The 25,664-nt window shown below is 32.2% G+C and overlaps 1 protein-coding gene and 2 long non-coding RNA genes across 4 annotated transcripts in view; 2 read left to right on the top strand and 1 right to left on the bottom strand.

Annotated features, from left to right (window-relative positions):
• LOC130667148 (uncharacterized) overlaps positions 1-8,915 on the top strand; it is a 72,594-nt gene extending 63,679 nt beyond the window's left edge. Inside the window, exon 4 of the long non-coding RNA XR_008989810.1 lies at positions 8,371-8,915. This is a non-coding gene — a long non-coding RNA (uncharacterized LOC130667148). The remainder of the gene's footprint in view (positions 1-8,370) is intronic.
• Positions 1-25,664, bottom strand: part of LOC130667141 (cysteine-rich motor neuron 1 protein-like) — a 386,893-nt gene that overhangs the window by 345,717 nt on the left and 15,512 nt on the right. For both annotated transcript variants that reach the window (XM_057468631.1, XM_057468632.1), the window contains exon 3: positions 3,597-3,821. In XM_057468631.1, coding sequence (XP_057324614.1) covers positions 3,597-3,821 — 225 coding nt within the window. The remainder of the gene's footprint in view (positions 1-3,596; positions 3,822-25,664) is intronic.
• LOC130667149 (uncharacterized) lies at positions 22,153-22,904 on the top strand. The gene is made up of 3 exons (XR_008989811.1): positions 22,153-22,410; positions 22,506-22,682; positions 22,754-22,904. It is a non-coding gene; the product is annotated as an uncharacterized LOC130667149 (long non-coding RNA).

Below are 25,664 nucleotides of genomic sequence, written 5' to 3'. Positions count from 1 at the left end.
AAAAAATTTTTTCCTATCGTCACATGAATTTAAAAATGCAACAAAAAAAGGGCTTTTTGTGGTTTTTTGGAAAATCAAGCGCTGAAACGAAAATATTGTGGAAATCGATAATGTTGACTGTGCATTTTACAGTTCAATATGTTCACAAAAACCCTGCAGAAAGCCAGATTAATCCAACCAGCCGTTTTTTTGTTTCACGTGATCAAATTTTTAATGAAATAAAAGGATCACGTTTTTTGCTCTGAAAAGCTCATAATCTTTAACAAGATGAAAACAAACATTTTTTCGGAGCTTTTTCCACAATTTTATTGCAGACAGTGCTTGAATTTCCAAAAAAGAAAAAACTTTTTTTTCGAAACAAAATTTTCAAAAAAAAAAAATTTTTTTTCAATTTAATGACTGAGAGATCAGTAAAATCACGGAATGCAGCGACGTAAACGTGCTAAAAATTATTGGGTGTTGGTTTTGTAAATTTTCTAAAGTTATTCCAAAAAGAAATTTTTTTGAAAAAATTTTTTTTCTTTGCAAATTTTGTTTCGAAAAAAAAGTTTTTTCTTTTTTGGAAATTCAAGCACTGTCTGCAATAAAATTGTGGAAAAAGCTCCGAAAAAATGTTTGTTTTCATCTTGTTAAAGATTATGAGCTTTTCAGAGCAAAAAACGTGATCCTTTTATTTCATTAAAAATTTGATCACGTGAAACAAAAAAACGGCTGGTTGGATTAATCTGGCTTTCTGCAGGGTTTTTGTGAACATATTGAACTGTAAAATGCACAGTCAACATTATCGATTTCCACAATATTTTCGTTTCAGCGCTTGATTTTCCAAAAAACCACAAAAAGCCCTTTTTTTGTTGCATTTTTAAATTCATGTGACGATAGGAAAAAATTTTTTTTTCGAAAAAGCAATGGCTAATCATTGAAGGGAATTCATTCAAGTTTTTAAAACCCACCATTAACTTTCTGTGCAATCATTGGTTCCTGAGATATCGATAATCAAAGACAAAAGGATCCTTTTCCATTTGAAGACCGATATCTTGGCGAGAAGTGAACGTATCAAGGTCCATAAAAAAAGAAATTGAAGCTGAATAATAAAGCTATCCGATCCTCATAGTGGTTAAGCAAAAATAATTTTTTCCACGCCCGGAGACCAAAAAAAAAAAATTATAAAAATTTGAAAATTTTTTTGTCGTTGGTTTTTCTAAGATTACTCAAAAACCGCTGACGCAAAAAAATTTTAAAGTTCTAATCCAAAAAGTAGATACTTGGAGCTACAATTTTCTTTTTTTTCTTTTCTTGTACGACCATTTCTCTCAAAGTTAGAGCCTGTTGAAAATCGCCTAAAAATTTAGAATTTTTTTTTGATCCTTTAATTTTTTCCATTAGTGTAGTTTAAAAAATACCTAAATTTTAGGCTTCTAGACCAGAATACCCCCTTAAGTGGAAATAAAAGTTGCTTGGGCCAAGATAAAAAAATTTCTTGCTCCAAAAGTTTGCTTCTTTAATAAAGAATAAAATTTTTCTCAGTCAAAAATGTATTCTCTCTCCGAAAGGTTGACGTTTTGATTCATTGTTTTTTTTTTTTTTTATCTGAAACGTAATTTTTTTTTTTTATTTCGAGAAAAATTATTCAAGTAAACATTAATATTAAATATTAAGTCATGATGTATTATAGGATATACTATAGTACAATTCAAAAAGGTATATGTCGCTCTGTCAAATGACAGCGGAGTCTCCGACAAAATCGTACTGAAATTTGAAATATAACAATTCTAGAATACCTTTCTTACCAGAGACACTACAAGTGGTAGGCGCAATCTCGTGGCGAGCACCGAACTACTTCCGCTACTGTTGCCTAGCACCGGTGACTTTCCCCTTCTCCATATCGATCTTATCTTCCAAGAAATTTTTTCTCTTGGCTTAAGCAACTTTTGTTATCTTGGTTTTATTTTCTTTAAGCAAAAAAAATGCAATATTGCTACAAAAAAATAATGTATCTTGCTCCAAGAAAATATCTCTTACTTTAAGAAATATAAACTCTTGAAAACAAGTGAAAATTAATTGATATAAGCGTAAAAATATGTTGACGTGAGAAAAAAATGTTGATTCAACATAAAAATTTGAAGATAATTGTTTACTTGGTGCAAGTAAATTTTCATTTTCCGAATAGATCAAAAAAAAATTTCTTGCATCAAGAATATTTTCCTTGATCCAAGTTAACTGTTTTTTCTGTGTATGAAGTATCTAAACTAACAAACTCATTTTCATTTTGAATTCTGAAAAATTTTTATCGAAAAATTTTTTTTTGTATAATTTGATCTCGAATATTTGAATTTACTATTCTATGAAAGACTTATTATTATAAATTTTTAATGGAATAATCATTTTTTCGCTTCAAATTTTCATAGAATATTAATTCATTCAGTTTAACAACAATAAAATTGACATATTAATTTTAGAAAAACCTAACCTTTAAAATTAAAAAATTCACAGGTAGTTTTGACTGTAACACTTTTTTGAAGCTACGCCTTCTAGTATAAAGAATGGGTACTTCTACAATTTCAATTCCCATAATTTCGGATTCGTCTCAGTCAAAGTAAGAGAAACTCCACTGTAATTTCTTACTATACTTTATAGATTAATAATTGGCGCCCAACCGCTCATTTGTTCTTACACTAACCACGTGACGTTCAATCGAACTCCTTGGCTGAGTTATAGAACAAGGTAATTCGGTATTCCTATGTTAATTCTCCCCAAGCCGCCCAACTTTAATTCGGCTTGAATAATTAGTGTGCTACATGGTTTGGGGAAAGTAAAAAATCTTATAGGGGGCGAAAGAAACAAGCGGATAATTGCTTGTTGGGAACCCGAAAGAAACAAGTGGAGTGGCCCTTAACATAGGGTATGGGGAGAACTTGCCCCCCACCACTCCTATGCAAGCAGTTCACCAGAGCTGAAGTCTGGTACCATGGTGGATCCATTCCAAGCCCCACTTCGACCAGAGTCTCTCTATTTCCTGAGATGGGAGGAGTGTTTGGGTCCAAATGGGGTTGGTCTCGTGGTGGTTGTTGGTGAGACACCCACATGCAATGCATGCCTAACGGGTAAGTTAATGTGAGCTTATGCTCATATTTCGCTTTTATAATATATGGTGGACTCAGTATTTACAAGAAGGATTTCGCAGCGCGATTATGCCCAAAAGGGCGAGGTATCGGCCTCCCGGCAAACGGAGGTGGGCTTAACGGCCCCGTTACATTAATTAATTTTCCGATGTTAAATAATAAGTTAAACATAACCCTTTTACCCGTCACCTTCACTCACTCCGATTGTGACAGTTATTTTTCCGCTTGGTGCGTACGTTGTCGCTCGAAATCTTGTCTCGTGATTTCTTCCCTGATTTGGGAAAATTTTTGTCCGTTTTGTAAAAAGTTCACACTGAGCAGACCGTGAAAGTCCTTGAGGACCATTTTCGACCAAAAATTTTGGACAGCGTAACACAAAATATGATAATACACACACAGCACTAACAACCGAAGAAAAAGAATAAAATTATTACATGTGAAGTATTTATCACATATAAAAATTAGAAATAAACTCACCGTACGCTATCTTTGCAGCAAGATTAAGCTTACATTCATGACGTGTTGCAAACACATACGGATGAGGCTCACCAGGGCACCAAGGTACTGACGAACCACAAACGCATCTTCCTGCATTTTCGGGATGAATGCTGTCGTTCGATGTACCATCGCCTATGAGATTGCATCCTGGTCCAGACATTGTAGGGCCATGTGGACAGTGCCTACGCCACCGCCCAGGAATCTCTAGAATAAAGTAAATATAGCATAATAATCATAGTTAAAAGTGAAAAAATAATAAAAAAAAAATACATGACACAGATTTTTAACATTTTGGATACAAAAAAAAAATAAGGAAAGCGGTTGCCTGCCTGCAGATCAGCCCGGAAAACTTCACGCTGTTTTCGAGCTTGTCGAGTTTGATAAGACCCTGAAGTCACTAATCTGTGAATAAACTGGATAGCAAATACTCGTAGAAAAAAGTTGGAAAAATATGCCTTCACAGGCGTCAAATAAAACAGGGCAAACATAATAAAAGTTCAATTTCGATAATTTTACTCCGAAGTGTGGAAAGTAATTTTATTAGAGTTGGTGTCGGCTAAAGTAATAATTTTTCTCTACTTTTCTTGTGTTCGTTGCTTAGTATCGGTAAAGTGGAAAAAAAAAACATTTGGACTATTTTAACTTTTCACTAAGAAAACTGGAACTTAAAAAAATCCCATCTGGCAGCGAGGATGGAAGGTAGATTTTTCGAAAATTTTCAGCACTGCCCTGATTTTTCACAAGCTCGAGCTTCATGAAAACGAAAGCGACCATTGTTCCTATTTACTAGGGTTAAAGCCATTTTCAAATGTCAGTTACTCAATCCGAGATTCTTAACCCACGATTTTAATATTGTTAGTATACTTGAGTTGGCCAAAAACAGATTTTCCGCATAAAATCACGCCAAGTACACGATTAAAATTTTTTGAAAGCAAAGAAAAATGATTTTTGACAGAAAAAAAAGTCAAATCAAAAAAATTCCAAGCACCTCACATAATTCAAAAGGATTAAAAATGTTTTCATTGATTAAAAAAAAATTATACAACAAAATTTCAATGTACTTGATGTGCGTTACTAAATTTATTCGAGAAAAATTAATTTCTAACAAAATCAATCATGTTCTTTTTAACTTCCTGCAAAGAAAATCGATGATTTTCAAAAAATTCGGGAAGTTATTGTTTTCACTCCGATTTTCGAAAATCGAATTTTCATCAGATGTCGACGTTTGGAGGTCCTAGGAAGCTATTTTGACTACTTTTAGATTGATGTCCGAGTGTCTGTATGCATGCATCTATGTATGTATGTGTGTGTATATGTGTATGTGTATGTATGTGTGTGTGTATGTGTATGTGTATGAGTAGAGAGGTAGGGGGAGTTCTGTCCCATTTGGGGCAAGATGGGCATGATCTGTTGTACCGATGTATGGTAAGTTATCGATTGGCGATAGTGTATCGACTGTTGGTGTGGTTATCTGTACCCTTTTGACATCATTTGAGCTTATCTGGGACCTTTTTGACATCATTTTGAAGCTAATTGACATCATTTCAGCTTATCTAGGACCTTTTTTACCGCCTGAGCTTATCTAGGGTCCGTTTGATGCTAATTGTCAGCCATTTTGAGTTCTTTTCCGCCATTTTGAGCTCGTGATAGATGGCGCCTTGTGTATATTTTAAGCGGGTAGTTTTTTTGAAAAAATATGTACAATTTTTATTAATGTAAAATTTACGTAAAATTATGTATAATTTCCATTAATGACTAGAGTGGGTTCTCGGCTTGCCTATCAGGTTACAGGTTTTGACATCGTGTTCGTGCGTAACCTCCAGAGCTGACACTAGCGTAGCCTACCCTGATTAATACAATATGTACACGTAAATGTATGATTTAAAGTTTTATATATTAGAATGGGGGTATGTAAGGGTACATGCGAGAAGCATGCGAAGAGCATGCCATCTAGTGGTATAGCCCCCCCCCCCCTTTTCTGATGATGACATCATCTAACAGATTTGATCTTGTTTTTTTTTTGTTTTTTTTACTGCGTAGTAGAATGTTCTAGATAATGACGTCATCTAACAGGTTTAAACTTGTTTTTTTCTTCGTTCATTTTAACTGCGTAGTAGAATTTTTATTTTAGATTATGACTCATCCAGTTCCGAGAAAAAAACTTTCCTTTGTTTATTTCTAGCTGCGTAGTAAAATATTTATTTTTTAACTGCGCAGTAGAATATTCTAGATGATGACGTCATCTAACAGGTTCGAACTTGTTTTTGAGCTAGAGTGGGGGAACTGAGCTGAGCGCTGAGCTCAAGAGCTCGCAGCAGCAGTCAGTCTACATCGAGAAACGTTCTAGTTAACAGCTTGTGCAAATGAATAATAAATTCAGTAAAAGTGAAAGAATTTTTCTCATACATAACCGGCCGTACACTGATTATCTTGACGATATTATTGAAACGTTATTTGGTGACATACCTCTTGAGGATATTGGTAAATTTATCAATGATGTAATTGCATTTGCCAAAAATATTGAAATTATTGAAAGTGCGCGAGAATTATCGCGTTCTGGCTGTGCTGAAAAAAGAAAGTTAGCGAAGAATCTATTTGAAATTAGTGAAAAAAAAGGAAAAACTACTATTACGTATACTTAGGAAATCAGAAATAATGGGTCCTCACGGTTCAAAGTATGTAAGAATTATTATTTCAAAAATTATTATTTTTTTTAATAACTTAACTATAAATATTTGATTGTTAACTTTTACAGACTTCATGTATGCACTGATGGATGTAACCACGATGCCCAAATCGAGTTTGAGGATATAAGCAGCGAAAGTGATGATTTTGATGACTACGGCGACAACGACAATGACGCCATCCCAGTTTCCTATTATTTCATGAAAGTGAATGAGGAAAGAAACAAAGAATTGGCTTTTCGAAGGAAAGAAATCAACTTTCAACTTTTTCCTTGGGAAGAATTATTATTAAACTTTAATGATCGCAAAAATTACGAAGAAGCGTGTGATGAAATCACATTCATATTAACTAAGTCATTGTTTAAAGCTAACAAACCGCAATAATGGAACTAATAATTGATTTTGTGGGTTTTGAGATGCCTGATGGCAGATTTGTGATAAAAGATTTGTGCTAGTGATATTTGTGTTAAAGTCAATCCATATAAACGTGTGCAATGTGAACATCGGTTATTCGAACCACCTTTAGATCAGATTGATGTTGCAGTAATGCAAAAAAGTGGTGATCATTGTGGACTTCAACATTCAATTTCATGGACATCTGGTGAGCAACCATATGAATCATTGAAAGAAAATCTAGATATTTTGGTGAAAAATGCACGTTACTTTTACGTTCAAGGTGAACGAATGAAAAAATGGCTCGATGATCTAATTGACTCTGTTGTACCTATAATTGATATGGAAAAACTAAGACATTTTTCTCTATTTGATGCTTATGATTTTTCAAAACATCGCTATCGATACCATGTTCATCATAAGAAAAAGTTTTATTCTTCATGTGCATATCAAAATGTTCAATTTTTCAAGAAGTGGTTTTGGACTTGTTATGGAAACCAACCAACCTATGAAAAGTCGGTTCAGATCTTCAATCAGTTGGAGAACTTACTGTGTATGGATAATCGAGATATCGCATGTCTTGGTGTTGCATTTATCATTGAAAATGCAACCCAACAGATCGATTTCGCTTGGCACAAACTACTGGAACGATTACAAAATAACGAAAAATTGATTGGCTATCAAAGGTGTCGGGATCATTCTCGTTTCTATGATGATATCCCTGATAGCCTTGCATATCCATTCAGAAAAGATTGCTGCAATTGTACTTTTTAGGTTAAGATAAAAAGACTATAGTTTATGTGAGACCAAAATTTTTTTTTTTTTAGGTTAAGATAAAATAGACTATAGTTTATGTAAGACTGAAAAATGTATATTTTTAGGTTAAGAAAAATATCTATAGTTTATTATGTATTTGAGGTTATGTAAGACCAAAATGTATATTTAGGTTAAGAAAAATATCTATAGTTTATTATGTATTTGAGGTTATGGTACACCAAAATGTATATTTTAGGTTAAGAAAAATATCTATAGTTTATTATGTATTTGATGTTATGTAAAATATTTAAGGTTATATAAGACTTAAATGTATATTTTAGGTTATGAGTAATGAAAAAAGTTTATTTATTTATAAATGTAAGTTTTTTAATTAATACAGGTTCAATAATTATATTTAATTTATCAATTCTATGTTTAAATCGTTCTCGATCTCTTGCTGCTTGCTCCCATTCGCCTCTTCTTGCTTGTTCGTGTGCAAATCTCCATACATACATATAATGTATGGTTGGCGTTGGATTAAATTGAGTAGTCTTCACATTAGTTTTCGTACGATGATGCTTATGGGATTATACTCGACTATGCGATCATGTATAATGAGGCGATAAGCTGATGTCTGCGCAGGAAATTGATTTGCAGATTCAAATTTTAGGCGAATGTCCACTGGTCCAGATTTAATTGATTTGTTTTGTTTTGAGCAATCGATAACGTACAGTGGCGCTTGTTCCAAAAATTTTTTCTTTGTCAGCAGTGGCTCTGGTTCTTTGTTGTAGTATGGAATTTGGAAATTTATATACATGTCGTACAACAGAGCATATTGATCGATTGCAATGTTGAGATTCAAATTCCCATAATGATAACTCTGAGAGTTTAAAAATAATTTTATGTCTCTGATGTTGCAGTGATCAAATCCGCTGGCATTTTTAGTTGCGTCATTTTTTCTTGCTGTTTGAAATTCAAGTATCACAAAACGTGGTTTCTCGAGCTGCGTAGAAGTTTTGACTGCCCATATGTGCTTCGAAGTACTTGGTAATAGAGGATACTCATACAGCTCCCAAGCACGGAAACTGATTGAGATAGCTGGATCACTTGTAATATAATTCAAAGCTTCAATTTTTTGTTTATCAGCCATGGTCATGTATGGTACAATCTACTCGATTTTTTGCAGTGTAATTTTAACAGCTTCAGCATGAGCTCCAGCAGCAGGTAGGCCACAATGTATGCATTCAAATCAAAATATGATCTTATCAAAATTAATTCATGTCTTGCATTGATGACAATTTTATGGTAATCTTCAGCAAAACCAAGCAGGAGACTCAGTGGTATAGATATACCTACCAAAAACAGATTCTCTGTATAAAATCGCGCCAAGTACACGTTTAAAATTTTTTACAATTACGAAAAGATTCTTTTTACAAAAAAAATAAATCACATCGAAAAAATACCAAGTACCTAATATAATTCGGAATTATGAAAAACATTTTCATAGAATTGAAAAAACAATTGAAAAAAAAAATTTCAATGTACTTGGTGTGCATTACTAAATTTATTCAAGCAAAATTAATTTCGAGAATTGATTTCGCATATAAATTATTTTCTAATAAAATTAAATTTTTTTTTTTTTCCAGTTTATAGGCACACCAAGTACATTGAAATTTTTTTTCAATTTTTTTTTCAATTTTATGAAAATGTTTTTCATGATTCCGAATTATATTAGGTACTTGGTATTTTTTCGATTTGATTTATTTTTTTGTAAAAAGAATCTTTTCTTAATTGTAAAAAATTTTAAACGTGTACTTAGCGCGATTTTATACAGAGAATCTGTTTTTGGTAGGATTTGTCTTTTTTTTGTCATGTTGATTGTTAATGATTTTGATATACACTATTAGAAATCGATTTATAATTTAAGACAAGTGAGCCTATATTGTTTATAGTATCATCTTGTAGAAACAATAAAATTGTTTGCTAACAATTGTAGTACTTTTGTACTGCCCTATCCTAAAATCCAAAAACCCTATCCAAAAATTCCCATAGAATCCACTCAACTGCGACAAAAACCGCATAGAAACCAATACAGTCTACAGGATTCTATGCGGTTTTTGTCGCAGTTGAGTGGATTCTAAGGGAAGTTTTGGATAAGTAAATATCATAATCTGATTAATTAATTTTTATGTATAAATTCGCTTATCTTCAGCAATGGTAAGAACGAACATAACAGACTTTTTTTTTTTGTAGTAAAAATTAACCTTTAAATTGAGGAAAAATTAACAGCAAATTTTTCTTTCCAATTTTTGCTGTCAAAATGTCAGCAAATTCAAGAAATTTCAATGTCAAATTACTGTCAATTTCAAGCTAAAGTGGTTATTAGGGAAGTACCCTGATAGCCACCATAACCGCAAGTGAACTTCAAGTCACTGCCATATTCTGAAGCCAACTTGAAGGAAAATGTTGGAGAGCAAAGTTACGGTTAAAATGACAGTAAATTGTCTGTAACTTGTATTCAACTTGACTACAAGTGTTACCGTCAGACAATGACATTAAGTTGATTTTTCCAACTTTTGCTGTCAAATTGTCGGCGTATTTGGGCAGCAAATTTCGGTAATTTCAATTGTCAAATAACTGCCAGTCCCAAGCTAAAGTGGCTATTAGAATATATATATGTATATCTATTAGGGTGGCGCAAAAAAACCGACTATTTTTTTTTTTTCAATCTCGCATGAAAATTTGTTGGTTTACGATGTTTTAAGAAGCCTCTCCACAAATCAGCTCGATAAAAAATTTTTAAGAGGTCGCTCACGAATTTTGAAAATATCGAAAATGATCGAAATTAGGATTTTTATTTAAAAAATTTTCTTTTTCTCGTGGCAGCAATAGTTTATATTTGTAAAATCATGACTATGCTGAAAATTTCAGCCCAAAATATAAATATTTAAACGGCGCTCAAGAATTTCGAATATTCACTGACAATATGTAATTAATAGTTTGAATTAGTTTTTATAACTCAATTGTTGTCATTTCACTTAAATATAACTTTTGCATACCCAAAAATATACAGAACAGTCTTAAACAATGAAATTCGGTCAGTTTTGAATAAGCGAAAAAACCTACAAATTGGATTAAAAAATAAAAAAGTATGTAAATAACTTATTATTTCTATTTCTCGGGTTATATTTTCATTCATTGTCATGCAAATTGATGGTGAAAAAATCGAGAAGCTTTATTATTAATATTTAAGGGTCGCTCAAAAATGTCCAAGAGACTGCGCTCGGAAACATTCAAAATTCTTGAGCGCCGTTTAAATATTTAAATTTTGGGCTGAAATTTTCAGCATAGTCATGATTTTACAAATATAAACTATTGCTGCCACGAGAAAAAAAAAATTTTTTAAATAAAAATCCTAATTTCGATCATTTTCGATATTTTCAAAATTCGTGAGCGACCTCTTAAAAATTTTTTATCGAGCTGATTTGTGGAGAGGCTTCTTAAAACATCGTAAACCAACAAATTTTCATGCGAGATTGAAAAAAAAAAAATAGTCGGTTTTTTTGCGCCACCCTAATATCTATATCCTTATGCATACCCTAATAGCCACTTTAGCTTGAAATGACCAGTAATTTAATATTAAAATATCCTGAAATTCGCTGCCTGAATTTGTCGACAATTTGACAGCAAAAGTTAGAAAGAAAAATTTGCGGTTAATTTTTCCTCAATTTGAAGGTTAGTTTTTATGATAAAAAAAAGTCAGTTATGTTTGTTTCTACCATTTCAGAAGGTAAGCAAATTTATACATAAAATTGTCTACAATTCTACGGTAAAAAAATGCTATACAATTTTTTGAGTCAAATTAACAATAAATTGATGTAAAAATTTGCCTGAAAACTTACGAAAAATTTTTTCTAGTCAAGTTTTGAAGTGAATTTGCATTTTAATTCGGGTGGTAAATTGACATCTAATTGTTTAGCAAGTTGTATGCAAATCGTCGTCAAAAACAGAAAAGTCTGAAGTTGACGGATATTTGAAGAAAAATTCAAAGAAATTTTTGCTAAAGCAAACTGTGCTATTAGGGAGGTTCGGTCGAAGACAGCCAATGACAACACCCTAATAGCACAGTTTGCTTTAGCAAAAATTTACTTACGAAAGTTTCGTTGAATTTTTCGTCAAATTTCTGTCAACTTCGGACTTTTCCATATTTGACGATAATTTGTATGCAACTTGCTATTGAATTTGACGTAAATTTACTGCCCGAATTAAAATGCACATTCACAAAAGTTGACTCGAAAAAAGTTGTCGTCAATTTTCAGGCAAATTTCATGTCAATTTGTTGTTAATTTGACTTGAAAAATTGTTAAGTATTTTTTTATCCTCAAATTGTAGACAATTTTATGTATAAATATGCTTACCTTCTGAAATGGTAAGAATGAACATTACAGATTTTTTTTTTTTGTAGTAAAAATTAACCTTTAAATTGAGAAAAAATTAACCGCAAATTTTTCTTTCCACTTTTTGTTGTCAAACTGTCGGCAAAATTCAGGCAGAAAATTTCAGGCAATTTCAACATCAAAAGCTGAAGTTCCACACCAGTGTATTTTAGCATTGCATCATTAGACAGACCGGGAGCAGTATAGTAATGTAACGGATCTAAACTGTAAGTTTCAAAGCAGCTACGTCTAAAATTTTCAAAGAAATTTGCTAGAAGAAGTACATCAGTTTTAAGATATAAATCCGAGTACTCTCCTTGTGTGTTGATGTTAAATTTGTTCCAGACTAGCTGAGCAAAGAAATAATCGTCATCAGAGACACTTTCATTTGTTAATTTTGAGAAAAATGATACTTGACCAGGTAATTGTGTGTCATTAAGTTTATCAATGCTGGAAATATATCCATAAGGAAATATACCTTTGCGCGTAACTAATTTATATTCATCTGGGTCAGGATAGTGAAGTTTCGTTATAAGCTTTTCATCATCACCAAGATTTGAAGCTAATTTTTCAAGGCTAGATGCCATAAATCTGAATGAGTCTATGAAACGTAATGTCACTGAAGTATTTTCAATCGATTTTGTAAAAGACATATATTTTTCTTTATTAATTGGTAGTAGAGTTACATCACCTTTAAGTAATGTAGCTCAACTTTTAATCAAAAAATTTGAATCATAACCGGATAAATTGTGAAAGACTATGGGAATAACATGAGACTTTGGATAATTGACCTAAGAAGATATATGAGCTCGACCGCGATAATTACCAGTGAAATGACAGTGATCATAACACTCATCGGTATTTGTAGTGATCGTTTTTTCACAAATATGACAAACAGTTGCCTGATCATGTGTCTCTTGCTGTTGTTTAGTAAGCGGCTTCATTGGTACAGGATTTTTCAAATATCCTCCGTATTCAATCGCTAATTTTTCTAACTTTAAAATAAACCACCCAATACAAAATTTTGGACGATTTAATTCGAATTTAGATAATTTATTATCATAACTGCAATGCTGATAGAATGCTACACTGTGTGGAACATGCTTCTGAGTTTCATCATCTCCTTGGGTCTTTTCTAGTGTATATTCCAAGTCTGCATACACAACAAAAGGTACAGTGTCGTTGTATTGATAGTTTTTGAATTTTAAAATTTGATCTTTTTCTTTTGGGAATGTCATATGGACTTTATTTATTGTAAAACAATCAGCTTTATGATTTTCATATTAATAAACATCTTTGAAATGATTCAAACATTTATCACAAAAGAATAATTTACATTTTGCCATAAAAATTTGAGATCGAACTAATCGTAAAAGATCTTTGATTAAAGCAAAGTAAAATTTAGGTTGAAAATTTCTTATATCAAAATTAGATGTATTTAATTTAATATTTTGCTGTACCATTAAGAGATGAATCACTTTTTTATCGGACTTTATGAGTTTACTTAAGTACAATGGAATTACTGTACTTTTTTCGGATTTGTTATTACAAAATTCTGACTCAATCCTGTAGACATTGATTGGTAAATCATTTAATTTTTCAAATTTTGAGATATCATTTAAAGTGATTGGAAAATTTATACCTTCATAATTCAATATAGAACTAAAGTGTGGATAAGATGTTTTTCTCTCAGGATGTCCTTTAGTAGCAGGATGTAATGCTGCTACAACTCTCCATAGAAAACAGTATTCTTCAAAATTCTGAATACTGCTTTTTTTGCCTGTATGTCCTTGGGTAGCTTCACGAACGTTGAATCTCCAGCTTGAAGAGGCGCATATCTTGACATTGTAATGATCAAACTGTGGATTTCAGTTAAGCTCTACCCAGAATCTTTTTGATTGGATTCCTCGACTTTCTTTAATAATTTATCGTTGACATGATCTTTATACCAAGTAGCAAGAGATGTTGCAGGTAAAATGTCTCGGCTCTTGGTGTTGAATGTCTTTGTTTCTTCAATGACCTTTTCAGCTTTTACATTTCTGAATTTGCAAACTAATTCGACATTTACTTTAAGCCCAGCAATATCGCTGAGCATATTCTCAACTTTTTCAATGATTCGGTCTTGAGCATCATCGAAAAAAGCACGAAAATCAGTATGAGCTTGATTTATCACACATCCTGATCTAATATTATTTGAGAATGCATTTTCAAGATCTTGCCACTTGATGAGACGTTGGTTTGCACGCAAATCACTACCAGTTACTGTCGTGAAATAATAAAACTAATATTCGTGGTAATTAATTGTTTATTGTAATAATAATGATATAATAAGTAAAGAAAAAAGAAAGTAAAGTTTTGCGTGTATCGTTGTCGCCGGGCAACTTTAGAATGAAGTATATTAGGTGTTAGACCAAAGGGGGGGGGGGGGCAAGCTGCTCCGATAGCTCAGCGTATAACTAGCGGCGGTATTGTAGCATTTACAACAGTTACTACTCCAGTCAATTGTACAAATTGATCAGCATACCAGTACAAAAGTATAATATTTGCTCGTTCACTTCTCCTGACTTGAACATTTATTTGAGGATCTAGCAAGATCTCGTTGAAGTAATCAATTGTATCAGCGCACACTTGATAACACTTCTGATAATGTTCTTTAGCTAATGGCTTATCACGTAAATCATTGAATGATTTAATTATTGAAGCTACTGGACGCTGAAGTGCCACAATAAAATCATTTTGTGCCATTTTTTTCAAAAGTTCGTCACTCAAGTGACTGTTTATAATTACACTTGAAAGATTATCACTAGTATTGTTTATTGAGTGGTTTTTATATAAATAAATTAGTTTATAGAGTTTATTAAATAATAAATTTTTAAAAAATCACTACGATTGTGCATTTAAAAATGTATCACTAAAACACTCAAATAGCCACTTAAAAAATTGTTTATTAATAAATTTTTTGTTATAAAAAAATTTTTAGAAAAAAATATAAAATGCGCATACACAAAGAACTTAAATCGTTGAAGAAATTTTGAGCAGAGATTCGTACTTCATTGAGGGAACTCGTACTTCTTTTTGTGAAATATGCTCTCACGCGGGGCTTGAGTCTCAGTAATATTGTAGGTCTTGTCAGCCTCCAGTCCCTGACGTTTTTTGACAGGCAAGATGTATGCCAAAGTGTTGATGTCTTTGATTATTGAACGATCCATCTTGAAAACTAGTAATTCGATTAATTAATTAATGAAATCAATTAATTTTTTCGATCAATAAATCATAATTAAATACTTACTTAATTTAGGATTAATATAAATCTTAATTAATAACTAATTAAAAACAATTTTATTATTCATCAAATTGAAATTTTTAATTTTAATGAACCACAAAAGTTTTTTCACTATTAACTAGAACGTTTCTCGATGTATACTAACTGCTGCGAGCTCCCGAGCTCATTGCTCAGCTCATTTCCCCCCACCACTCTAGCTCACAAACAAGTTCAGACTTATCGAATGACGTCACAAACAAAGAAAAAAAAGTTCAGACTTGTCTGATGACATCATCTATTACGCATCAGCAAAAAAAAGGCGGAGAAACTATACCACTCGATAGCATGCTCTTGCATGCTTCTCGCATGTAGCCTTACACACTCCAGTTTCAATATATAAAACATCAGTCAGGGAGTAAATTGGCACCGTGATGACGCTCAAGGATGATAGGCTAAAAAGTATCAGCCTTAAGCACCATCACGTCGTCATTTTGTTTAGAAAATTACCCACTCAAAATATATGAAGCGCAACCTATCACGAGCTCAAAATGGCTGATAAGAGCTCAAAATGGCGGATAAGAGCTCAAAATGGCTAACAATTAGCATCAAACAGACCCACGATAAGTTCAGGTGGTAATAAAGACTTTCAGTTAGCGTCAAAATGATATCGAAAAGGTCCTAGATAAGCTCAAATGATGTCAAAAGAGCCCTAGATAAGCACGCCAACATTCGATACATTATCGACAATCGATAAGCACACCAACAGTCGATACATCATCGCCAATCGATAACTTACCACACATCAGTACAAGAGATCATGCCCATCTTGCCCCAATTGGGACAGAACCCGCTTTACCTGTCTACTATCACGAGCTCAAAATGGTTGATAAGAGTTAAAAATGGTAGATAAGAGCTCAAAATGGCCGACGATTAGCATCAAATGGGCGAAGATAAGCTCAGGCGGTAAAAAAGACTGCTAATAACACGAATCAGATGCCAAGTAGCATCCAAATAATGTCAAAAAGGTCCCAGATAAGCGCAAATGATGGCAATTAGCATCAAAATGATGTCAAGAGGCCGCAGATAAGCACACCAACAGTCGATACATTATCGCCAATCGATAACTTACCATACATCGGTACAACAGATCATGCCCATCTTGCCCCAAATGGGACAGAACTCCCCCTACCTCTCTACTTGTGTGCGTGAGTGTGTATGCATGTGAACGCTCCAGGAATTTTTAACTAATGAACCGATTTGGATGGTTAAGGTGGCAATCGAACGAGCTTGTTGACCATCAACTTTCCTAAAAATTTCATATCATTTGATCAAGTAGACTCGACGCTATTTGCGAATTACGAAAAAAAAAATTATTTTTTTTTAGTTTTTTATTGATTTCTCAGAAATGAGTTGAACGATCGACTTCAAAATCTAATCAGCTCTAGAACTTAAAAAGAAACGCGTCGATTGCCGCCTCAAACATCTCAATCGGTTAATGCGTTTGGGAGATGTCGTCGGAGAAAGAAATGATGGAAAACGGTTTTTTCCAAATATCGTCGGAACGACTGATCCGATCAATTTCAAATTTTAATCAGCTGTAGAATACAATAACATGCGTCGTTTGCGACATTGAATCTCAAAACCAGTTGATTAGTTCAAAAGATATCAGTGTTGAAAGGTTAAAAAACAACATTTTATGTTATTTTTTCTGGATAAATCAAAGTATAATGTACTAAAATGTTTCCGAAATCATATTAACTCTTCGTCTTTATGGTCTTTTTTGATCATCCGATAATGCCATCTAACTCGTTTTTTAGTTTAAATCATAATATCGACAAAACATTGGAAAAATACAGTTGTTCAGATTTTTCTTAGATATTTTATATATATTGCTCTGATCTAAGTCAAAACTCACTTAAATCTTGATTTTGATCGCTGACACTGATTTGTTCTCAATACGTCTATTTCATTGAACATAACACCGGTACACAAAAAAAAAATTGTCTGTACACCAGGCGCCACCTATCTACGGGCATGTTTTTCGACCCACTGAATACGAATTTCAAGTCAGTTTAGGCCGTCCGGCCTTCAATTTCGAGTGAATTGCAAAAAACCTCAAAAAATAGCGAAAATTCGATGTTTTGGCAAGAAAAAAAATTTTGAGATCTAAGGCAAGTATAATTTTTATGTATTTTGATCTGTTAAATACTAATTTAGATCGTACTTTAATCATAAACCGTTTTAAATCTGAAATAATTGTAAAAAATCATCAAAAATTGCAAAAATCGAAAAAAATTGGGATTATCTTGGTACAAAAAATTTTGTAGACTCGGATTGCCGAAGATTTTCATGTAATTTAATCTGCTTGATCTGATTCTGCAATAAATTTGGCTCATAGTCCCCTTAAACATTTATAAAACTGCAAAAAATCGATAAAATAGCAGAAAATTGCTGCTAAAAAAATGGAAAAAAATCTTTTAAACACAATTAAATAAATTTCTTGTATTTTTTATTTCTAAAATACAAGATCAAGATCCAAGGATGTACACAAATTGGATTTTTAACGGTTTTTCGAGGGTATTGTACTGTTTTATTCTCAAATGATCTACGACATGGATACCTCTTTTTCACCTTTTCCTTTATTTAGTAAAAATTTTCCATCGTGTTGGGATTTCATCTTCTTTGATGTGCAGACTTCATTTCATTGCATGATTGCTTGTACTTGCAACCAGGGCACCTCCTCGGGGTGACGGTGGGCAACAGAACCATCTGGCAGAGTCCCTGGGTTACCGGCATGTGTGCCCCCATGGCAGGTACAAGTGATAAGTACTTTACGATGCAGGGATTCGGAAACCCAGTATCGGCGTCTGGTCAGGGTGAGAAAGCAGGCCCGCAGGCGTCGTCATCCAGTGACTCCAGCTCTTCAGTAGTGGGAAACTTGGCTACTGGAGAGTATACTATTACAAGAAGCTATTCTCATGTATGCAATAAAAGTCCTGATCTATTTTGTTACGTTTGTGGGGAGTTTGAGCCGGTAAAAAACCGCAGAACGTTTTCCGATAGATTAAAACGAAATTATGAAGAATTCTTTTGCATTCAAATTACAAATTTGGATTCTGCCTGAATCCCACACTTTGTTTGTGGTCGATGTAATATTATGTTGACACGATGGGAAAAAAGAAAAAACAGAGGAAATTTACAATTCCCATGATCTGGACTTCACCAACTAGTTCACATAACTGTTACTTCTGTATGACTGAAATTGTCGGTTTTACTTCGTCGAATAGAAGTAAAATACAGTACGCCAATGTTTCATCAGCTGTTAAGCCACAGAAAACAGTTATTGTTAATGAAACCGAAGCTCTTGAAGAGATGGAAGTAGAAAAAGAAGTGCCAATGGAGGAAGAAGAGGAAGAAGAAATTTCTGAAGATGAAAATCCCGAAGATGAAGATTAAATGCCAGATGGGAAAACGAAAGACCCTGAAACATTTAGTCGAGAAGAACTAAATGATCTCATACGAGATTTAAATTTGCCTAGGGATGGAGCTGAATTACTGGCATTGAGACTAAAAAATAAAAATTTGTTAGATAAAAAGGTAACGGGTTACTTACATCGGAATAGAGAAGAGGAGTTCCGGAAATTGTTCACAAAAGACGATGAGAACTCGGTAGTGTACTGTTCCAATGTTAAAGGCTTAGTTAATGAATTAAAACCTCATACGTATAAAGACGATGAGTGGAGACTCTTTATAGATTCATCAACTAGAAGTCTCAAAGCTGTCTTGTTTCACATTGGAAACATATTAGCGCCAATTCCAATATCCCATTCGACGAAGCTTAAAGAGACCTATGAAAATTTGGGAATTGTATTGGATAAGATAAAGTATTCAAAACACCAATGGCAAATTTGCGGGGATCTCAAAATCGCAAAACTTCTTTTAGGCCAACAATCAGGATTCACAAAATATCCTTGCTATTTATGTTTGTGGGATAGCAGAGACAGAAAGAATCACTATGTGAAAAAAGAATGGCCAAATAGAGTGCAATTAAATTCGGTACTCATAATGTAATACGAACACCATTTATTTAGCCTTCGACTAACTGCTACCGCCACTTCACATCAAACTAGGTCTTAAAAACAATATGTCGAAGCTCTGGACAAGGATGGTGATTGTTTTCAGTACTTGAGAGAAAAGTTTCCAGCGAAAAGTGATGCCAAATTAAAAGAGGGAATTTTTAATGGACCCCAAATTAGAACTCTCTTTCAGGATGCTAATTTTATAGGTAAAATGAATGATATGGAGAGAGCAGCTTGGGTAAGTTTCAAAAATGTGTGTCATAACTTTTTAGGAAACAATAAAAGTGAAAATTACAGAACAATAGTCGATGAATTAGTAACAAATTATAAAAATTTAGGATGCTTAATGAATCAAAAATTATACTTCGTAGATTCTCACGTCGACCACTTTCCTAAGAATCTTGGGAAGTACAGTGAAGAACAGGGAGAACGTTTTCATCAAGACATAAGTGAAATAGAGACTAGGTATCAAGGAAATTGGAATATCAACATGATGGCAGACTATTGCTGGACACTCAAAAGAGATATACCAAAAGAAAATAACAAACGAAAGAGAAATCCACTCCGTAGATCATTTGAAAATAAAAGAGTTCGATACCACCGGAAAACAGTTTGAAAGTTGGGAAAATCATTCTTCTAATTCTGTTTATACGTCATTTTCATAGATTTTACAATTTTTTGCATTTCTAGATTTAAATTAATTAAATTGTACTTAAAAGATTTTTTTCCATTTTTTCAGCAGCAATTTTCTGCTTTTTTGTCGATTTCTTGCAATTTTATGAATGTTTGAGGGAACTACGGGCCAAATTTATTGCAGAATCAGATCAAACAGATTAAATTACATGAAAATCTTCGTCAGTCTGGATCCACAAAATTTTTTATACCAAGATAATCCCAATTTTCTTCGATTTTTTACAATTTTTTTAGATTTAAAACGGTTTATGATTAAAGTACGATCGAAATTAGTATTTAACAGATCAAAATACATGAAAATTATGCTTGCCTTAGATCTCAAAATTTTTTTTCTTGCCAAAACATCGAATTTTCGCTATTTTTGGGGGTTTTTTTGCAATTTACTCGAAATTGAAGGCTGGACGGCCTGAACTGACTTGAAATTCGTATTCAGCGGGTCGAAAAACATGCCCGTAGATAGGAGGTGCCCGGTGTATAGACAATTTTTTTTTGTGTGCCAGTGTTTTTGGAGCTTTTAAAAAATATGGACATGTCTGTGACTGAATTTTTAGAAAATGCGTCTTACGAAATCGTAGTTTTCGACGAATACGACGAATTTGATAAAATTTTGATAGACCTTGTCCCAGCTTCGTGGATAACTGTTGACGATGATGAGGAATGTTGGTGTAAGTATCCACCTATTGAAATGGCAAGAATTAAGCTAACTAAGTGGTTTAAAGAATTAAAAAAACCTGACGAAAATTGGGCAAGTCACCACGTTGACGTTAAATATCGTGCTTGTAAGTGCTTTTAATTTTATTAAAAAAATTTCGAACCCAAACAAATATTAATGTTTTGCTCATTTAATTTTATTCTCATGAATAGGCGATTACAAACAAGGTCTAAGAAGACTTCAGCGGGATTTTAAAACTGCTCAAGCAGCTAGCGAGTCAGAAGATTCATATAAGCCGTCATTGCGATCTGAGACTGTTCATGAAGAAATATAAGCTATATTAAATGAATCCTCTTCATTAAACAATGGATCAGTGAAGGCCAAAGATACTTGTATTGAGGACCGATCAAAGAATTGCACACCTCAAGCGCGAAAGCGCCGGTGTGCTTTATGATCGCTCTAAATTTTTTGACTCATTCACTCTTATTAAATTATCTCTAGACTTTTTTGATTACACTAAAATGGGTCAAATTTTATACCAACACAAAGACAATTTATTAAAGAATAACTTTGACCCAATATTAAGTCGATTAATTATTCCATTAATTAAATATAAATTATTTTAATCCCAGTGACACGAGTTGTCGATTGTCCTGTATGAAACTTAGTAAACCAAATAACTCTCGATAGACACAATTAATCGGCCAAACGTTTTTTTTATTATCTTTGTATTTTTGATCACAAGAACCCTATTGAAAATTACTGTCTAAATCCTTTTAGTTTAATTGTAATTAAATAAAATAATAAGACTGATTATTCACGAAAAGTTTAGCGGCCATTTTTATTTTTACTATTGTTATTATTACAAAAATAAATTTTTTTTTCTTTTTTTCTCCTCATCAACTACTAGCAGCAGCACTAGCGTAAAACAGTAGGATTGAAAAAAATAGAGGGACATCTACAACAAAAACGCGGGATATTTAGAAAAAAAAAAAATAAAAAAAATAAAATTAAACTGGAATGAAGAAAATAAAAAAACCAAATTAATAATTTAAAAGTTGAATAAAAAAATTCATAAAAAAAAAAATAAAAGTAATGATTAAAAATAAAATGAGCGATTGAGGTGTGCAATTTTGGCTTTTCCAACATTTTTTTTCTCTTTAATAAAAATAACTTGTAATTACTCATATAAAGTACAATCGATTTTAATTATCATTTTATAGATTCCAAAGATTCCCAAACAAGTAATCAGAGTAAAGTAACAAATAATGCAAACTTGTCATTAAAGCGAACAGCTGTTGCTGGTAATTATTTAAAATTCTTCCATTCAACTTAAATATAATAGTATATTTAAAATAATTTATGAAATTGGATATATGATTTTAATTTGATATATAGCTAATCTAAATGCTGCTGAAGGTCGAACACCAAAAAGGCCTCAAAAAGAGATCTTAAATGATAAATTAAGTGAACTTAAAAGCAAAATGACTCCAGAGCAACGTAAGTATTCAATTATGATCATTATTTTTATTATATTATTTTTATTTTCATTTTACCTATTGTTTTCCTTTCAGAGATTGTAATCGACTACATGGAATTAAAATTTGAGTCTGTAGAAAAACAAATTATGAGTACAAAAAAAAAGCATTTTGTATGATATTGGTCAGAACTATCAAACACACTCATCTCATAAATCTAATAATTCAGCGGCACCAACAGATCAAGCAGACGAGTCCTGGCAATCAAAGATTGGTGTCTCATTTCCGATCGAAAAATTGGAAATTTTTCTATCATTTGATGAGGATTTAAAAGCCAATATTGAAATGAGAAATGCATTTGTAAGTTTATCTTTACTTAAAATAATATTTAAGTTCATTCTTTGTATTTACAATGTTGAATGATTGAACTTTTAAATATTTCCTATTGTTTACAGAAAACTATGTATTATGCATGAACGCGTGGAAGCTGCGAGTATGATAAAAGCATAAAAAAATTATGTCAGAATTATTGAAAAGGGAAATACAAACTTTATACAGCGGAGTTGGACCAGTAACGAAAGGTGTTGGAAAAGAAAATTTCAGTGCTACTGAAGTATTTTCATTGATTCGAGGTTAATATTCAATAATAATTATATTTATCTTTTGATTATTATCATAAACTTTTTAATATTTAATATTACAGAGTTTCTTAAAAAAAAATATTCTGATCAAAAAAAGACTATGAAAATTATCAGTGTTCTGAGCACATATTTATCTGGAGCTGAGGATCGTGAGGGTGGAAGACTGTCACGAAAAAAAGATTAAATAAAATAATCTATGCCTTATTGTTCTTGTTCTTCAAACTAACTAAAATTTAAAATGTTTTCATTAATAAAAATTTTATAATTCTAAAGAAATTATATGGTGTTTCTAACTAGGAATTTATTATATTAATTTTCAGTATTAAGTATGTTGTAAACATGCTCTACATTTTTTATAAGTATTTAAGACAGATGGAACCTGGAATTTTCGCTTGGATCAACCATTAATTTTTGTTCCGTGAAGCTTAGATCGAACCTGCATTTTTCTGCTCCGGAGCTTGGATCGAACCTAGATTTTTGCTTACCAAGGCTTGGATCAACCCTGAATTTTTGTTCCCCAAGGCTCGAATCAACCCTGGAGTTTTGTTCCCAGAGGCTCGGACCAACCTTGATTTTTTTGTTTCCTAAGGCTTGACCCAAGCCTTGTTTTTTTATTTTCCAAGGCTTGGGGACATTGTTATCATCCTAGGCATGGACCGATTCTTGGCCCAAGGGTTAGCCAAGGCTTGTGCCAAGCCTGGTGACGCTCGGCCTAGGCTTGGTCCAAGCCTTGTCCAGTTGTTCTTTCCGACCTGGATCGCGCATCTAGTGTGTTACGTGTTAGGATCGAACTCTCCGTAGGATATTGTCAAATATCCTGTTACGTCCACTTAATTATCATAATTTTCGAAATAATGTTTTTTTAACTCATAAAAAAAATTTTTTCAACTTATAATGAGTCGAGCGAACATCAAAACATCTGTTAAAGAAAATCTTAGAATTGGGAGAAATAATGCGTACGCCGACAAAGGTGAAAAATGTGGAGGGGCAGATAAGAAAATTTTGAGCCCGAGTAACGAGAAAATGCTCGCTCTCTTCTCGCATCAATCGTCAAGGTGTAACCACCTTTTTTTCTACAATAAAGAAAACAAAAAAAAATACGCGTTACTGATATTAATAACAGAAGGTATAAGACGAAAGTAAGAATTAATAGCTATAATATATTTTTAAAACACTGATTCAATAAACCGAGTAAAATTAAAATATTTAAAAAAAATTTTAAATATTTCGATTAAGTAAAATCAGAATCTTTATTCAAAAAATTTATATATGTTTTGACGTTTGAGAATATTGACAATACCCATCAACATTTGCCCACACTGCAAAATACCCATAACGGTCGAACATCTACTCATAGATTGTATCAATAATACATATAAAAAAAGTAATTTACCGACTAATCTTAGAGAATGTTTAAACAACCTGGAGAATATACTCAAGATCATCAAATTCCTAAAAGACACAAAACTGTTAACCAACATCTAATGTTTCTTCTATCTAAATCCAATTTTTGTAATCTAAAAACCTAATGTATACTATTGGGGTCGCTAATGACCTAGCTGTCGATGCGACCTTAAATAAATATAAATAAAAAAAAAAAAAAAAAAAATATTGACAATATTAAAATAGTAGTTTATCTATCGAGTGCGATCGTGTTTAAGACGTGAGTGTGAAGATTGGTGCCCGAGCCGAAGGCGAGGGTACTAACACACGAGCGTCTTAGACTCGATTGTACTAGATAAATACATTAGTTTTTGTGACAGATATTTGAAATTTAGTACATTTAGTGCCTATAAATTGCAGATTATAAATCCACGTTTATTTATTTGGTAAGATTGTTTTGAGTATTTGTTGAAAATTAGAGAGAAGTGGGTAAGTGGACGAATTAAAATGATGATAAATTTTGTCACAAGATGGCTCGTTAAGTTACTTCGATATTTTTTGGTCGTTTACTATCGCCCATGTAATCAAAAAATATTTTTTGATCCGATGATGACGTCACTATTAGAACGATTAGGTATTTTTTTTTACCAGCTGTATCTTATCTAATATTATTAGCTGCCGGCTATAGGCGCTAAATGTCGTAGATTTCAAGTGTCTGTCACAAAAAACAAATTAAGATGTCTAGATAAATAAATTGAATGTTTCAATAAATAACTAAAAAAGTAACGTTAAACAATTAATTTAACAACCTAAAATGAAGAAAGTTGTTACAGGAAAGTAGAATTAAAAAACTTAAGGAATAAATAAATACAAGTTCTAATTTAAATATCAAGAAAATTAAATATAAAATACCATTGAATTCCAATAAAATAGAAATTTATAGTAACTAAAACGTTTTAGAACAAAATCAAATTTATCCAAAATGAAAATCAATATCATGAATTGAAATAGAATTAAAATTTAGACAAAGTGATTCAACGAAAATTAAAATTGAAATAATATTTAGATGGTAGCCACCTGTAGTTATTGGTATAGAGTGGGTTGTAGCCATCTACAATCATCTAATCTATAGAATAGCCTGATAGCCAATTGACTGAGAGCAAAGGTTCGATCAACTCACTTTAAATAATTATTGAATTAATTTTAAGATGATTAATCGTGAAAATAAGTAATTTTTAAAGGTATAACAAATATATGGTCATAATTAACTTTAAAGTGAAATGTATAATTTAAAATGATATAAGGAATAAAAAGCTAATCTTGGAAACATTTGAAGAAAAAGAAAATTTTCGAAAGGTAACAATAAAATTTTTTTAATAAAAAGGGACATATAATTAAAAAGAAAGTAAAATTTTCTTTGTATCAATACGAAATTTAGCCAAAAGTTAAAATTTAATTTTTTTGTTGGCATATATATATATATATATATATATATATATATATATATATATATATATATATATATATATATTAGGGTGCTTCATATCGGAGCCAGATTTTTTTTTTTCAAGTGCATGTGGAAAACACCAT

Source organism: Microplitis mediator, chromosome 4, assembly GCF_029852145.1.
Source record: "Microplitis mediator isolate UGA2020A chromosome 4, iyMicMedi2.1, whole genome shotgun sequence".
NCBI lineage: Eukaryota > Metazoa > Arthropoda > Insecta > Hymenoptera > Braconidae > Microplitis > Microplitis mediator.
Note: the sequence above shows the minus strand (reverse complement) of the source record. Positions and strands in the feature narration are given on the sequence as shown.